The sequence below is a fragment of the Salmo trutta genome, chromosome 9 (genome assembly GCF_901001165.1).
Source record: "Salmo trutta chromosome 9, fSalTru1.1, whole genome shotgun sequence".
NCBI lineage: Eukaryota > Metazoa > Chordata > Actinopteri > Salmoniformes > Salmonidae > Salmo > Salmo trutta.
Window position 1 is genome coordinate 43,224,635 of NC_042965.1, and position 18,555 is coordinate 43,243,189.

At 44.3% G+C, this 18,555-nt stretch overlaps 2 protein-coding genes across 2 annotated transcripts; one reads left to right on the forward strand and one right to left on the reverse strand.

Annotated features, from left to right (window-relative positions):
- Nucleotides 1–663: 663 nt before the first annotated feature.
- On the reverse strand, nucleotides 664–2,172 carry LOC115200610 (probable glutathione peroxidase 8). Its single transcript, XM_029763794.1, has 3 exons — nucleotides 1,872–2,172; nucleotides 1,465–1,726; nucleotides 664–1,177 (listed from the first exon to the last, which is right to left on the reverse strand). The coding sequence occupies exons 1-3, from the start codon at nucleotides 2,091–2,093 to the stop codon at nucleotides 1,014–1,016; spliced, it is 648 nt and encodes a 215-aa protein (XP_029619654.1). The 5' UTR covers nucleotides 2,094–2,172; the 3' UTR covers nucleotides 664–1,013.
- A 3,687-nt stretch (nucleotides 2,173–5,859) lies between these two features.
- LOC115200611 (granzyme A) lies at nucleotides 5,860–16,986 on the forward strand. Its single transcript, XM_029763795.1, has 6 exons — nucleotides 5,860–5,951; nucleotides 15,231–15,278; nucleotides 15,383–15,530; nucleotides 15,708–15,846; nucleotides 15,937–16,212; nucleotides 16,502–16,986. Exons 1-6 carry the CDS (start codon nucleotides 5,903–5,905, stop codon nucleotides 16,664–16,666), a joined length of 825 nt encoding a protein of 274 aa, XP_029619655.1. The 5' UTR covers nucleotides 5,860–5,902; the 3' UTR covers nucleotides 16,667–16,986.
- The last annotated feature ends 1,569 nt before the right edge of the window (nucleotides 16,987–18,555 follow it).

Sequence of the window (18,555 nt, forward strand, 5' to 3'; positions counted from 1 at the left end):
ACTGTAAACGTGGATTAACATGTTTAAGGACAGAATGATTCTTCTACATTACTGTAAACATGGATTAACATGTTTAAAGGGTAGTCTTTCAATCTGACCATGGCAATGACAAGAGGAGTAACAACTTGCTTTAAATCACACATCTATGTTACACATAATAGTGGTTCTTTGAGGTTATTATGCTGGTTTAGCAAGCCATGATATGGGAAAATATGTGCTTAAGAAATCCTTCCAATGGTTTCCTCTTGAATATCCCAATCACTATGGACCTGGTTGTTGTCAGGGAATTCACTATGGACCTGGTTGTTGTCAGGGAATTCACTATGGACCTGGTTGTTGTCAGGGAATTCACTATGGACCTGGTTGTTGTCAGGGAATTCACTATGGACCTGGTTGTTGTCAGGGAATTCACTGTGGACCTGGTTGTTGTCAGGGAATTCACTATGGACCTGGTTGTTGTCAGGGAATTCACTATGGACCTGGTTGTTGTCAGGGAATTCACTATGGACCTGGTTGTTGTCAGGGAATTCACTATGGACCTGGTTGTTGTCAGGGAATTCACTATGGACCTGGTTGTTGTCAGGAAATTCACTATGAACCTGGTTGTTGTCAGGGAATTCACTATGGACCTGGTTGTTGTCAGGGAATTCACTATGGACCTGGTTGTTGTCAGGAAATATCAGTGCCACCTTCTTAGTGGCATAACACTTTATTATATTCATAGCATTAGGGCCATTAACACACACACACACACACACACACACACACACACACACACTTTAATCTCGCATTGCAATAGTCATCATCTTCAGTCTTCATCATCTTCAGAAAATAATGGCAAATCCTTTCCCATACCACAAGGCACTAGGCCTAAAGTCACCACTCAACACCCAACAACAGAGTTTACTTTGTATCTTAATTTATACCCCCATAACCTTTCCTTCAAACTCTGAAACTCTGGAAACAACAGTGTCCTTACTCCACTCCTCGCCATCTCAGAGCCCACCATCTCGTCAGAGCTCTGTCCTTTTCTTTAGAATAATCTGGCGCACCATGGTTATGGCCTCCTTACGCACGCTCTCGGCGGGCTCCTCTGCCTTCCAGAACCTCACCACCTGGCCTTCAGGGTTCACCAGGAACTTCCAGAAGTTCCATTTCGGAACCTTCTTCACAGAATCTGTATGGTGAATGGAAACAAATGGTTATTAGGCCCAACGTCTTTGTTGTGTTGTGTGTCAATGTGCCATAATAACTGCAATCCCTCCCACACCCACAGAGCTCATGAAAAATATTATCTTGAATAGAATAGAAAATAGTGTAAGTATTTTTTAAATGTTAGACTAAAGATAGGCCTGTATGGCTTGTTAACCTGTGATAAACTACCCCTCGTTTTTCTTGTCCTTAGAAATAGCATAAACTATCTTTTATTAAATGTCAGATTTATTATAAGCCTACTGTGCTTACCTGTTATGAATTTGAAGGCTGGCTCAGCCTCCGACCCCATGATTTTGACCTTACTGAAGATGGTGAAGGTGACGCTATAGGTGTTCTTGGCGTAGGCCTCGATGTCCCGGCTGGCCCCCATCTCCGTGTCCCCAAACTGGCCGCAGGGGAAAGCCAGGACGTTGAAATGGGACGTACCCAATTCCCGGTGCAGCTCCTGCAGAGAGCGATAGTTCTTCTCAGTGTGTTCGCTGTGGCTCGCCACGTTGACAACCAGAGACGCCTGCGCCAGGGGGAAAAATATATATATCGGGGAATTGTAAACATGCTACATCTCAGAAACAATACTCAACCTTTTAGATAAACTGACTGACTTTTGCAGTACACAGAGTTAGTCTACTCGTTGAGTTTTGCTGATGTGGACTTACTTTGCCTCGGTATCTCTCCAAAGAAACGCTTTTCCCTTTGGCGTCCTTCACCTCAAAAGAATAGAAATCTTGCGGCTTCCTGGACTTGGAGATGTTGAGAAAACTATGTAGCATTAATAAACATCCCATGCACACCATTATACTCAGTAGAAACCTGACCATTCGGGCTCTCGGGTTTAAAGGCTTGGTCGGGTAGCCCCCCAAAACCTCCAGCGCCTCCATCTTGGAGGGGGATTAAGGAAGATTTGAGGCGGGGGAAGGAGTTTGGGAACGGGGGTTGGGTTGAATCTGGCTGGGCGGCGGGAACATGTGGTAACGGTTTTGGAGGATGAGGTCTCTTCCGTTTTAGGGATCAGATTTCTCTAAGAGAATTCCGAGTTTTTTGGGCGATTTAGCAGCACTCTAATCTCATAATCTAAGTTGTTAAAGACCTGTAATCGTTATTAAAAATAACATTTAAAAAAGAAGATGGAGAGTCAAGCAGGCAAACCTTGAAATCTGGAAATGTTTACTTTAGTCTAACCTACTTTAAAAAAAAATAAAAGTGAAAATGATGTAAAAATAGGGCGATAATTTATCCAATGGCTTTCAGTTACTAAATAATCTTTTATCAGACATTATTCTAATGTCAACTAAACATTATTTTCTGTTTTTCTTTAAACAAGCATTGAGGCATCCTGATCATCTCACAAGCGCTTTAAATGGGATGGTGAGCGGGTGGCTGAGCGCAGAGCAGACTTTAGCCAATATCCCCGTAGCCACCAGATGGCGCCATTCTCCTTGCCAGAGACCGTCTCTGCATTCACCGCAAGAAGAGAGCACAGAGACGTCTTCAAGGTTTGAGTGAATGAATCAATAAATACTTTAATATCCAATTGGGGAAATTGCTTTGCAATGTAAATATTGCTAAGACAAATAAGTTTACACACACTCAAAATCACACACTATTTGTCAGGTGCAAAACGGCCAAATCTATGGTCTTATTGTACACCCCAAAGACTGTAAAGGTATACAAACACCCATGATGCAAGCTGGTGTGACCTTTCTCTGTCAGACACAGTGGTGGAGGCCGGACTGTCACACAGTAATATGACATCTGTCATAACATCAACCACCTACAGGAGGAATGTGCCAAACCAGGTCTGTTCGTACATGCACACACACACACACACACACACACACACACACACACACACACACACACACACACACACACACACACACACACACACACACACACACACACACACACACACACACACACGCGCATCATATCACACCACACACACACACACACACGCACACGAGAATCATACACACATGCGCACATCACACCACACACACACACACACACACACACCACACACACACACACACACCACACACACATACACACGAGCATCATACACACATGCGCGCATCACACCACACACACACACACACAGACACACACACACACACACACACACACGCTCATCACAACACACCACACCAAAACTCTTGATTGGCGTTAAAAGTTCTAAAATTGTCCTCCTGAAAATATATGCACTCGTTGTACTGTAAGTGTCAAGAATTGTTTGTGTTGGTCGACGTGTTGTTGTTGGACTGGGTATGATCTGATTCTAGAGAACAGGACGTGTTGTTGTTGTAGGACTGGGTATGATCTGATTCTAGAGAACAGGACATGTTGTTGTAGGACTGGGTATGATCTGATTCTAGAGAACAGGACGTGTTGTTGTTGTAGGACTGGGTATGATCTGATTCTAGAGAACAGGACGTGTTGTTGTAGGACTGGGTATGATCTGATTCTAGAGAACAGGACGTGTTGTTGTAGGACTGGGTATGATCTGATTCTAGAGAACAGCGAGTGTTGTTGTTGTAGGACTGGGTATGATCTGATTCTAGAGAACAGCGCGTGTTGTTGTTGTAGGACTGGGTATGATCTGATTCTGGAGAACAGGACATGTTGTTGTAGGACTGGGTATGATCTGATTCTAGAGAACAGGACATGTTGTTGTAGGACTGGGTATGATCTGATTCTAGAGAACAGGACGTGTTGTTGTTGTAGGACTGGGTATGATCTGATTCTAGAGAACAGGACGTGTTGTTGTAGGACTGGGTATGATCTGATTCTAGAGAACAGGACATGTTGTTGTAGGACTGGGTATGATCTGATTCTAGAGAACAGGACGTGTTGTTGTTGTAGGACTGGGTATGATCTGATTCTAGAGAACAGGACGTGTTGTTGTAGGACTGGGTATGATCTGATTCTAGAGAACAGGACGTGTTGTTGTTGGACTGGGTATGATCTGATTCTAGAGAACAGGACGTGTTGTTGTAGGACTGGGTATGATCTGATTCTAGAGAACAGGACGTGTTGTTGTTGTAGGACTGTATATCTGTGTGTTGACTGTGTATCTATGAAGATCACTGACATCATGATTGGACCCCCCCCCCCCCCCCCCCCCCCCCAGTTGTCTTGAAAGCACCAAAATAATTTTACCACATCGTATGATGCATTTTAAATCATGATTTTTAACATACATTTGTTGTGTACAAAAAATGTGTCACTTAGGATAAGTGTCTGCTAAATTCCATTTTTTATATATTAGTTAAACATGTATTGTAAATGTTTATCAGCACAGCATTATGACAGCATTTTCTAAACTGCAGAGTATTCAGACCCTGTCACGATCGTCGTAGTGAATGGACCAAGGCGCAGCGGGTCGAGTGCTCATCTTAACTTTATTAGTGAACACTTAAATAAACAAAACAAGAACCGGAACTAACAGTCTTGCAGGCTAAATACAGCAGTGCTAAGAACAACCTCACACAACACCCATAACAAACATACTCCTAAATATAGGACCTTCAATCAGAGGCAACGATAACCAGCGGCCTCCAATTGAAGGCCCCAATCCCAATTACCTAAACATGGAACTAAATACCCTAGAACAGACATAGAACTATACAACATAGAACTAAACCAAAAACCCCGGAATACATAAATCAAACGCCCCTCTACATAAACACACACTCAAAACCATATAAAACAAACACCCCCTGCCACGTCCTGACCAAACTCTGATTACAAATAACCCCTTTACTGGTCAGGACGTGGCAGACCCCTTGACTTATTTCCACATTTTGTTCCGTTACAGCCTTATTCTAAAATTGATTAATTTTTTTTTCTTCCTCAATCTACACACAACACCCCATAGTGAGAAAGCAAAAACAGGTTTTTAAAAATGTTAGCAAATTTATTAAAAATAAAAAACACATTTCATTTGCATAAGTTTTCAGACCCTTTACTCAGTACTTTGTTGAAGCGCCTTTGGCAGCGATTACAGCCTCGAGTCTTCTTGGGTATGACGCTACAAGTTTGCCACACCTGTATTTGGGGAGTTTCTTCCATTCTCCTCTGCAGATCCACTCAAGCTCTGTCAGGTTGGATGTGGAGCGTCGCTGCACAGCTATTTTTTAGGTCTCTCCAGACATGTTTGATCACTCACCTTGTGTCCCAGCTTCCTAATGAAAAGGACAGAGTAAAACATGAAGACTTTCATCTGCAGTTGAATAGTGGACGCGTCATATTACTTTTAAAAAAACGCGGAAATAGTTCCAATGGTTTTTTCCCCCTGTTCATTTACCACATTTCGAATTTTACCCCCCAAAAATTCAATCCATTTTTACTTTGGCGTTACATTTTGGTAGCCGTGTAATTTTCTCTCGGACAAAGTGCATTTTATCAATATATTCGCCTCAATTTACTCTCAAATTCGCAATGATAATTATTGATAAAAAGTTACCTTGTCCGAGAGAGATTTTCCAGGGTAAGCCTATGTAACCAACATCACATAGCCCCCCAGAAGAAAGGCACACGGACACCCACACTTCAGGTTGACTTGTTTTTTATCTGCAGTAAAAGATATAAAACAGTGATGACAGGCATTAACAGGACGGTCACAGCCACACGTTCACTGCTCTCAGAATATCTCTCAGACTGAACAGCAGGCAGACCAACTTTCCAAATGAGGGAGAAGCACTCGAAACCCACTAGTTGTTCTTTCAAAGAAAATGGTAAGTCCGAAGACCTCTCGTATTGCCAACCTTACTACAATGGCAGCAAATATTTTTATGAATTCAACAAACACATAACGAAACTTTTATTTATATCACACCTTTTCTTGAAGTGAATGATTTCACCCACCACTCTACCCGCGAACTGCGGTGCTCTTTCATATCTACATTGCGCACGAGGTTGATGGAAACTCTATATTTTCACTTTTTATTCACACCTACACGAAACACAGACCTTATAGTTCTAAAATCCCTGATGGAAAAAAATGATTGGTGTAAAAATGATTGGGACCATTTCCGGGTTTTATGACTCCATACTGGGGTACTCAATAGCCTTGATCTAGATCAGTAATTTTGTTGTAGCCCTGAACCAGCTCACCTGATTCACCCAGTCAAGGGCTTGATAATTAGTTGATAAGTTGAATCAGGTGTGATAGATCCAGGAATAGATTAAACACACGTGGAAAATCTCAATTGCACACTCCTCACTTCCTCTCTCCCTTCTCTAAACCCATTGGAATTTTGTCATCCAATGGGTTTTGAGAAGGAGGTGAGTGCAGTATGGAACATTGAGCAATGGTGGAAGCATTGTGTGAATCTGTTGTCTCGAGTACAGTTAGTGAGAATGACTGGAGGATGGTAAAGAAGAGTGGAGTAAAAAGGGCTGGAAATTAACAGCAGTTTATGGTTGGAGTGTGATTCATGAGCAAATTCCTAGACCACCTCACCTTCCTAGACCACCTCACCTTCCTAGACCACCTCACCCTCCTAGACCACCTCACATTCCTAGACCACCTCACCTTCCTAGACCACCTCACCTTCCTAGACCTTCCTAGACCACCTCACCTTCCTAGACCCCCTCACCCTCCTAGACCCCCTCACCCTCCTAGACCACCTCACCTTCCTAGACCACCTCACCTTCCTCACCTTCCTAGACCACCTCACCTTCCTAGACCCACTCACCTTCCTAGACCACCTCACCCTCCTAGACCACCTCACCTTCCTAGACCACCTCACCTTCCTCACCCTCCTAGAACACCTCACCTTCCACACCCTCCTAGAACACCTCACCCTCCTAGACCACCTCACCTTCCTCACCCTCCTAGAACACCTCACCTTGATCCAAGATGGCGTAGCAGTCAGACGTCTGTTGTCTAGTCCCGTCCCATGTATATATATTTTTCTTTGTATGTATTTCATATATATTTTTTATAATTTTTTAAAATCTCAATTCCCATCTACGGACTGAACATACTCTCTTTCAATCCGACCCGATGTGGTATGGATCTGCAATTTTTTTTTACACTTTAGAACCGGAATCCCCAACAGAAGTGTGATGTGGTCTAAGATGGCGCCGGAGGAAATGGCTGCCATTTTACGGTCTCCTAACCAATTGTGCTATTATGTGTTTTTTTTTGTTGTTGCGATATTTGTAAATTATTTTGTACATAATGTTTCTGCAACTGTATCTTACGGCAGAAAAGAGCTTCTGGATATCAGGACAGTGATCACTCACCTCGGATTAGACAAAGATTTTTTCAACAACAAGCAGGACGAAGAGGACGAAGAGCCGGATGCCTCGTCCGGACCCGCAGAAGGCGCAGAAGGCGCCAACGTGCAATCATTGGACAATAAACTAGATGAGGTACGATCACGAATATCCTACCAACGGGACATCAAAAACTGTAATATCCTATGTTTCACGGAATTGTGGCTGAATGACGACATGGATATTCAGCAAGTGGGATATACGCTGCACCGGCAGGATAGAACAGCACACTCCGGTAAGACGAGGGGGGGCGGTCTGTGCATATTTGTAAACAACAGCTGGTGCACGAAATCTAAGGAAGTCTCTATAGATTTTGCTCGCCTGAAGTAGAGTATATTGTGATAAATTGCAGGCCACACTACTTGCCTAGAGAGTTCTCAGCTATACTTTTTGTGGCTGTTTATTTACCACCACAAACCGATGCGGGCACTAAGACCGCACTCAGTCATCTGTATAAGGAAATAAGCAAACAGGAAACCGCTCACCCAGAGGCGGCGCTCCTAGTGGCCGGAGACTTTAATGCAGGGAAACTTAAATCAGTTCTACCAAATCTCTATCAACATGTTAAATGTGCAACCAGAGGGAAAACAATTCTAGATCACCTGTACTCCACACACAGAGACGCGTACAAAGCTCTCCCTCGCCCTCCATTTGGTAAATCCGACCACAACTCTATCCTCCTGATTCCTGCTTACAAGCAAAAATTAGAGCAGGAAGCACCAGTGACTCGGTCTATAATAAAGGGGTCAGATGAAGCAGATGCTAAACTACAGGACTGTTTTGCTATCAGAGACTGGAACATGTTCCGGGATTCTTCCGATGACATTGAGGAATACACCACATCAGTCACTGTCGTCCCCACAGTGACTGTACGTACTTACCCCAACCAGAAGGCATGGATTACAGGCAACATTGGCACTGAGTTAAAGGGTAGAGCTGCCGCTTTCAAGGTGCAGGACTCTAACCCGGAAGCTTACAAGAAATCCTGCTATGCCCTGCGACGAACCATCAAACAGGCAAAGCATCAATACAGGGCTAAGATTGAATCATACTACACCGGCTCCGACGCTCGTCGGATGTGGCAGGGCTTGCAAACTATTACAGACTACAAAGGGAAGCACAGCCGCGAGCTGCCCAGTGACGCAAGCTGCCCAGTGACACGAGCCTACCAGATGAGCTAAATCACTTCTATGCTCGCTTCGAGGCAAGCAACACGGAGGCATGCATGAGAGCATCAGCTGTTCCGGACGACTGTGTGATCACGCTCTCCGTAGACGACGTGAGTAAGACCTTTAAACAGGTCAACATTCACAAGGCAGCAGGGCCAGATGAATTATCAGGACATGTACTGTGCTCATGCGCTGACCAACTGGCAAGTGTCTTCACTGACATTTTCAACAGCTCCCTGTTCAAGTCTGTAATACCAACATGTTTTAAACAGACCACCATAGTCCCTGTGCCAAAGAACACAAAGGCAACATGCCTAAATGACTACAGACCTGAAGCACTCACGTCTGTAGGCATGAAGTGCTTTGAAAGGCTGGTTATGGCTCACATCAACACCATTATCCCAGAAACCCTAGACCCACTCCAATTTGCATACTGCCCCAAAAGATCCACAGATGATGCAATCTCTATTGCACTCCACACTGCCCTTTCCCACCTGGACAAAAGGAACACCTATGTGAGAATGCTATTCATGGACTCCAGCTCAGCATTCAACACCATAGTGCCCTCAAAGCTCATCACTAAGCTAAGGAACATGGGACTAAACACCTCCCTCTGCAACTGGATCCTGGACTTCCTGACGGGCCGCCCCCAGGTGGTGAGGGTAGGTAGCAACACATCTGCCACGCTGATCCTCAACACGGGAGCTCCCCAGGGGTGCGTGCTCAGTCCCCTCCTGTACTCCCTGTTCACCCACGACTGCATGGCCAGGCACGAGTCCAACACCATCATTAAGTTTGCAGATGACACAACAGTGGTAGGCCTGACCACCGACAATTATGAGACAGCCTATAGGGAGGAGGTCAGAGACCTGGCCGGGTGGTGCCAGAATAACAACATATCCCTCAACGTAACCAAGACTAAGGAGATGATTGTGGACTACAGGAAAAGGTGCACCGAGCACGTCCCCATTCTCATCGACAGGGCTGTAGTGGAGCAGGTTGAGAGCTTCAAGTTCCTTGGTATCAACAACAAACTAGAATGGTCCAAACACACCAATACAGTCGTGAAGAGGGCACGACAAAGCCTATTCCCCCTCAGGAAACTAAAAAGATTTGGCATGGGTCCTGAGATCCTCAAAAGGTTCTACAGCTGCAACATCGAGAGCATCCTGACCAGTTGCATCACTGCCTGGTACGGCAATTGCTCGGCCTCCGACTGCAAGGCACTTCAGAGGGTAGTGCGTACGGCCCAGTACATCACTGGGGCAAAGCTGCCTGCCATCCAGGACCTCTACACCAGGCGGTGCCAGAGGAAGGCCCTAAAAATTGTCAAAAACCCCAGACACCCCAGTTATAGACTGTTCTCTCTACTACCGCATGGCAAGCGGTACCGGAGTCCCAAGTCTAGGACAAATAGGCTTCTCAACAGTTTTTACCCCCAAGCCATAAGACTCCTGAACAGGTAACCAAATGGTGACCCGGACTATTTGCATTGTGTGCCCCCCCTCCCAACCCCTCTTTTACGCTGCTGCTACTCTCTGTTTATCTTATATGCATAGTCACTTTAACTATATGTTCATGTACATACTACCCCAATTGGCCCGACCAACCTGTGTCCCCGCACATTGGCTAACCGGGCTATCTGCATTGTGTCCCACCACCCGCCAACCCCTCTTTCTACGCTACTGCTACTCTCTGTTCATCATATATGCATAGTCACTTTAACCATACCTACATGTACATACTACCTCAATAGGCCTGACTAACCGGTGTCTGTATATAGCCTTGCTACTCTTATTTTCAAATGTCTTTTTTACTGTTGTTTTATTTCTTTACTTACACACACACACACACACACAGACACAACTTTTTTTCACACAATTGGTTAGAGCCTGTAAGTAAGCATTTCACTGTAAGGTCTACACCTGTTGTATTCGGCGCACGTGACAAATAAACTAGATTGGATTTGAGAAGCTAGCTAGCTAACTAGCTACTAGCTAGTAGTCAGTTAGCCACTGCTAGAGGTCATAACCGTTAACTCGGCCAGTCTCAGCCCGGTCAATTCCTGCCAGTCTGCACAGCGCGATATCAACCCAGAGCATATAGGACTGCTTTTTCTCTACCACATCTCCGGATTCCTATCGCAAGCTCTGAACCTTGACAGCGGATCATCGCAGCTAGCTAGCTGCTATCCGAGTGGCTGCTCCTGGCTAACGTCTCTGTCCCATAGCAAAAAACAGCTGAAGAGGTCCATCTGCCAATTTCTTGGGCTACAATACCTATTTTGGTTCACCCCAGACTTGACTGCCCTTGACCAGCACAAAAACATCCTGTGATGTTCTACATTAGCATCGAATAGCCCCACGATAGGCAACTTTTCAGGGAAGTCAGGAACCAATATACTCAGTCAGTTAGGAAAGCTAAGGCTAGCTTTTTCAAACAGAAATGTTCATCTTGTAGCACTAATTCCAAAACGTTTTGGGACACTGTAAAGTCCATGGAGAATTAGAGCACCTCCTCCCAGCTGCCCACTGAACTGAGGATAGGAAACTCTGTCACGACCGATAAATCTACGACAATCGATCATTTCAATAACATTTTTATACGGCTGGCCATTCCACCTGGCTACCCCTACCCTGGCCAACATCTCAGCACCCCGTGCAGCAACTTGCCCAAGCCCCCCCCCCCCCCCCCCCCCCCACTTCTCCTTCACCCAAATCCAGACAGCTGGTGTTCTGAAAGAGCTGCAAATCTGGATCCCTACAAATCAGCTGGGCTAGACAATCTGGACCCTCTCTTTCTATAATTATATGCCAAAAAGTTGCTACCCCTATTCAACCTCTCTTTCGTATCGTCTGAGATCCCCAAAGATTGGAAAGCTGACGCGGTCATCCCCCTCTTCAAAGGGGGAGACACTCCAGACCCAAACTGTTATAGACCTATATCCATTCTGCCCTGCCTTTCTAAAATCTTCGAAAGCCAAGTTAACAAACAGATCACCGACCATTTTGAATCCCACCGTACCTTCTCCACTATGCAATCTGGTTTCCGAGCTGGTCATGGGTGCACCTCAGCCACACTCAAGGTCCTAAACAATATCATAGTCATTATCGATAAAAGACAGTACTGTGCAGCCGTCTTCATCGACCTGGCCAAGGCTTTCGACTCTGTCAATCACCGCATTCTTATCGACAGTCTCAATAGCCTTGGCTTCTCAAAAGACTGCCTCGCCTGGTTCACCAACTACTTCTCTGATAGAGTTCAGTGTGTCAAATCAGAGGGCCTGTTGTCTGGACCTCTGGTAGTCTCTATGGGGGTGCCACAGGGTTCAATTCTCGGGCCGACTCTTTACTCTGTATATATCAATGATGTTGCTCTTGCTGCTGGTGATTCTCTGATCCACCTCTACGCAGACGACACCATTCTGTATACATCTGGCCCTTCTTTGGACACTGTGTTAACTAACCTCCAAACGAGCTTCAATGCCATACAACACTCCTTCCGAGGCCTCCAACTGCTATTAAATGCTAGTAAAATTAAGTACATGCTCTTCAACCGATTGCTGCCCTCACGCCCGACCGACTAGCATCACTACTCTAGACGGTTCTGACTTAGAATATGTGGACAACTACAAATACCTTGGTGTCTGGTTAGACTGTAAACTCTCCTTCCAGACTAACATTAAGCATCTCCAATCCAAAATTAAATCTAGAATCGGCTTCCTATTTCGCAACAGCCTCCTTCCCTCATGCTGCCAAACATACCCTCGTAAAACTGACTATCCTACCAATCCTTGACTTTGGCGATGTCATTTACAAAATAGCCTCCAACACTCTACTCAGAAAACTGGATGTAGTCTATCACGGTGCCACCCGTTTTGTCACCAAAGCCCCATATACTACCCACCACTGTGACCTGTATGCTCTCGCTGGCTGGCCCTCACTACATATTCGTCGCCAAACCCACTGGCTCCAGGTCATCTATAAGTCTTTGCTAGGTAAAGCCCCACCTTATCTCAGCTCACTGGTCACCATAGCAACACCCACCCGTAGCACGCGCTCCAGCAGGTATATCTCACTGGTCATCCCCAAAGCCAACACTTAATTTGGCCGCCTTTCCTTCCAGTTCTCTGCTGCCAATGACTGGAACAAATTGCAAAAATCACTGAAGCTAGAGTTATTTATATCTCCCTCACTAACTTCAAGCACCAGCTGTCAGAACAGCTCACCGATCACTGTACCTGTACACAGCCAATCTGTAAATAGCACACCCAACTACCTATATTGTTATTTATCCTCTTGCTCTTTTGCACCTCAGTATCTTTACTTGCACATCTATCACTCCAGTGTTAATGCTAAATTGTAATTATTTCGCCTCCAAGGGCTATTTATTGCCTTACCTCCCTACTCTTCTACATTTGCACACACTGTACATAGATGTTTATATTGTGTTATTGACTGTACGTTTGTTTATGTGTAACTCTGTGTTGTTGTTTTTGTCGCACTGCTTTGCTTTATCTTGGCCAGTTGTAAATGAGAACTTGTTCTCGACTGGCCTACCTGGTTAAATAAAGGGGGAAATATAAATAAATAAATAAAAATGACTGAATAATGCAGTGTTGTATATAGTGGTGTATATAGTGGTGTATATAGTGATGTATTTAGTGGTGTATATAGTGGTGTATATAGTGGTGTATATAGTGGTGTATATAGTGATGTATTTAGTGGTGTATATAGTGATGTATATAGTGTTGTATATAGTGGTGTATATAGTGGTGTATATAGTGGTGTATATAGTGATGTATATAGTGGTGTATATAGTGGTGTATATAGTGATGTATATAGTGGTGTATATAGTGATGTATATAGTGGTGTATATAGTGATGTATTTAGTGGTGTATATAGTGATGTATATAGTGGTGTATATAGTGGTATATATAGTGGTGTATATAGTGATGTATATAGTGGTGTATATAGTGGTGTATATAGTGGTGTATATAGTGGTGTATATAGTGGTGTATATAGTGATATAGCTCCCTACTGAGGAATGCATTGTAGACCTGATTAGACATGGTCCTAGATCAGTGGAGCTCCTTACTGAATAATGCTGTGTTGCTCTGGCATCCTGACTAGAACTGGTCCTAGATCAGTGGAGCTCCTTACTGAATAATGCTGTGTTGCACTGGCATCCTGACTCGAACTGGTCCTAGATCAGTGGAGCTCCTTACTGAATAATGCAGTGTTGCTCTGGCATCCTGACTAGAACTGGTCCTAGATCAGTGGAGCTCCTTACTGAATAATGCAGTGTTGCTCTGGCATCCTGATTAGAACTGGTCCTAGATCAGTGGAGCTCCTTACTGAATAATGTAGTGTTGCTCTGGCATCCTGACTAGAACTGGTCCTAGATCAGTGGAGCTCCTTACTGAATAATGCAGTGTTGCTCTGGCATCCTGACTAGAACTGGTCCTAGATCAGTGGAGCTCCTTACTGAATAATGCTGTGTTGCTCTGGCATCCTGACTAGAACTGGTCCTAGATCAGTGGAGCTCCTTACTGAATAATGTAGTGTTGCTCTGGCATCCTAACTAGAACTGGTCCTAGATCAGTGGAGCTCCTTACTGAATAATGCAGTGTTGCTCTGGCATCCTGACTAGAACTGGTCCCAGATAAAGAATAGCAGCTCTATCTGCCAACTCTACCAGCTTTTCTTGATAGTATAAAGTTAAATGCAGAACATGAATACAAGCTGCTGACAGTATGTGTTACTAGTATTGATACACACTTGATTTTTATCTCAAGACAAACCTGTATAAACATAAATGCAGGTTTTTAAAAAAGTATTGATGAGTATTAAGAATTATTAAGGCTGCTCCTTTTGACATGTCTCCATTGAAAAATAGCTATGCTGACTTTATAGTAAGTAGTGCACTACTTTTGACCAGGGTCCATAGGGAAGTAGTGCACTATGTAGTGAATAGGGTGCCATTTGTGACTCAGGGGGAAAATAAGGAGTGAAAGGTGAAACCTCTGTAAATGATGTAACTTTCTTGTGTAACTGAGTCATTGTGTTTTCATACGAATGGAATGACTTCGTTGTTGGCATTCTGTCTCTACTATTGGTGAAAAGATTCTCTTCTTTAACAGACTGAGTGGGCTAACAGTGTAACGATGTACTTCTATACTAGAAACTAAACTAGACAGTAAACTACTTTTTGTGGATAGAGGGTCATTGTGTAAAGCTCTAATAATACTGGAGTAAATTATAAACTGTTTCTCCTTTTATAATTTGTTTTGTCATTATCAACTTGTTTTACACATTCAGTCATCTTGTTTTAAAGAAATTGTGATTTAAGGTGATGAATGGTGACATTTAAGTAAAGTGTGTGTGTGTGTGTGTGTGTGTGTGTGTGCATGCTTGTGTGTTTCCACTTTGAGGTGAACATCAGACAAGACCACATCCTCTATAATAAGTATAAAGAGAGAGATCAGAGAGCATCACAGCACAATAGACTCTGAACTACTGAGGTTACATCAGAGTTAAATAACCATGATCCTCTCCACAGCAGCCAGTTTCTGGACCTCTACCATGATCCTTCTATATCTGCACTCAGGTAGGTGTGTGTGTGTGTGTGTGTTTATGTTATCCAACAAATATATATCTATATATTATTATTTCTCTAATTAATTACTGTTGGTGTTTTGTCCCTGCTCCTAGGTGACTGTGCAGAGATCATTGGTGGAAAGGAGGTGAAGCCTCACTCCTTACCCTACATGGCTCTACTGGAGGACAACAAAGGAAACAAAATGTGTGGAGGAATCCTGATCCACCAGCAATGGGTTCTGACTGCAGCCCACTGTACTGAGTAGGTCCAATATCAGTGTTGTTGTCCATGTACAGATGCTGTCACAGTAATGGTTTGCTTAGCAACTCCGTCTCAAATGTTAGATTTTTTTGCGTTGTGCTTCTGAGATTGTGTCATTGTAGTCGTTGGGCTTCGTCCTTCAGCTGATCTAACAGAAGGTTGTGTTTCTGTCTGAAGCATCAACAAGGTGTTTCTAGGGGTCCACTCCATCAAACTGGAGGAGAAGGAGACTAGACAGGTCCGTAAGGTTAAAGGTCGCATCCCTCATCCCTGTTATGACCCTGAATTCAAAGTCAACGACATCATGCTGCTGAAGGTCAGTCACTACCGTGGTGTCAGACATTCTTTAATTCTAGAGACAGTTGAAGGAGAATTGACACAACCTTCTTCTTCTTCTTCTTTCCAGTTGGATAAGAAAGTAAAGCCGACAACGGCAGTGAAACCTCTAGCGTTACCTGTCCCTGTGGCAGACGTCCAAGCAGGGACCAACTGCTCAGTGTCTGGATGGGGAGCCACCAAGAACAATGCTAAAACCATGTCTGACGTCCTGAAATCTACCATTGTCACCGTGATCGACAGGAGGAAGTGTAACTCTGCAGAATACTACAACATGTCCCCAATCATCACCTACAGCATGCTGTGTGCCGGCTCTGTGGACAACACCAGGGTGGACTCATGTCAGGTGTGTGTCAAACATCATATGGAAACCCCATGTTTGACTTCGTTCCTTCGATGCCATTACAATGAGCCCATCCTCCTAAAACTCCTCCTACCAGCCTCCTGTGTGTGTGTGTGTGTTTGTCAGTGTACCCGCTCATAAAAGTTGTAATATATTTTGCAGGGAGCCAATGATCAACCATTGATACATGCGTTAAACTGAATCACGTACGAATGGATGTGCTGTGTGTTTCAGGGAGACTCTGGTGGCCCGTTGGTGTGTGTTAAAGTAATATATGTGCTGTGTGTTTCAGGGAGACTCTGGTGGCCCGTTGGTGTGTGGAGGTGAGCTAAGGGGAGTCGTGTCCTTCGGTATAAAATGTGGCATCAAGACCAAACCTGGAGTGTACACACTCCTATCAAGAATGAACCTTGACTGGATCAACAAAACCATGAGGAAGTCACTGATTGATACCTGATTTCTCAGGCTTTTCTCAATGATTGTATAATTATTTAATATTTACTGAATTTGAATTATAGCTCATGTGCTGGAAGCTGTGAAGTATGTTTGAACTCTTGCCAATCTTTGTGTGAAGAAGTGCAGTGATGTAATGTAAACCTAAATATGTGATGTAGGTGCAAAATGGGAAAATATAGATAAATAAATTGCTCACAAATATTAAAATGTGAAAACAGACATTTCAGGTGTTTTACTCTCCTTTTAAATAGACTACTGTGTGTTCAACCTGACATGTCAAGTCTTGTACTAGTTGTAAATAAATCACATGCGATAGTTAAAGACTGGAAGTGTCGTCTTTTTAAACATGAAAGTAACACCGTGAGAAACGTCTTTCATCTGAAAAACTACTCTTCCTGTCACCGTCTCAACCTTAACCACTAAACCTTAGTAGGCTACAGAAACAGAAACATCCTCAGGGCCCAACGTAGTCATCGAAAAGAACTGTTATAGAACCGCCGTCGTCATCCATGAGGTCCAATCCAATGATGTGTATAAACTCTGGAGGGTTATAGAATTCATCTTATGGATTGAGGGTAGAAGCTGTTAACGAGCCTTTTGGACCAAGACTTGGCGCTCCTGTACCACTTGTCGTGAAGTAAGAGAGAGAAAGAACAGTCTATGACCTGGGTGACTGGAGTATATAGGTCCTGGATGGCAGGAATCTTGGTCCCCAGTGATATACTGAGCCATAGCATCTTACGGTCGGATGCCTAGCAGTTGCCATAAAAGGTGGTGATGCAACAGGTCAGGATGTTCTCGATGGTGCAGCTGTAGAACCTTTTCAGGATCTGGGGACCCATGACAAATCTTTTCAGTCTCCTGAGGAGGAAAAGGTGTTGTCGTGACTTCTGCACGACTGTCTTGGTGTGTTTGGACCATGATAGTTTGTTGGTGATGTGGACACCAAGAAACTTGAAACTCTCAACCCGCTCCACTACAGCCCCGTTGATGTGAAAGGGGGTGTGTTCGGACCCCCTTTTCCTATAGTCCACCATCAGGTCCTTTGTCTTTCTCACGTTGAGGGAGATTGTTGTTGTCTCGGCAACACACTACCAGGTCTCTGCCCTCCTACCTATAGGCTGTCTCATCGTTGTAGGTGACCAGGCTGCTGCCAATGTTGTGTCGTCAGCAAACTTAATGATGGTATTTGGGTCGTGCTTTGCCACGCAGTTGTGGGTGAACAGGAAGTACAGGAGGGGACTAAGCATGAACCCCTGAGAGTCCCCTTTGTTGAGGATCAGCGTGGCAGATGTGTCATTGCCTACCCTTACCACCTGCAGGCAGCCCGTCAGGAAGTCTAGGATCCAGTTGCAGAGGGAGGTGTTTAATCCCAGGGTTCTTAGCTTAGTGATGAACTTCGTGGGCACTATGGTGTTGAACACTGGGCTGTAGTCAATGAACATCCTTCTCACATGCAGAGGGATTTAGATTGAGCCATCTGTAGGTCTGTTCATACAGTATGCAAATTGGAGTGGGTCTAGGGTCTCCGGGATGATGGTGTTGATGTGAGCCATGACCAGCCTTTCAAAGCACTTCATGGCTACAGACGTGAGTGCTATGGGCGGTAGTCATTTTGGCAGGTTACCTTAGTGTTCTTGGGCACAGGGACTATGGCGGTCTGCTTGAAACATGTAAGTATTACAAACTCAGCCAGGGACAGGTTGAAAATGTCACTGAAGACACTTGCCATTTGGTCCGCGCATGCTCTGAGTACACGTCTTGGTAATCCGTCTGACACCGCGGCCTTGTGAATGTTGACATGTTTAAAGGTCTTGCTCATCTCAGCTGCGGAGAGCGTGATCACACAGTCGTCCGGAACAGTTGGTGCTATCATGCATGCTTCAGTGT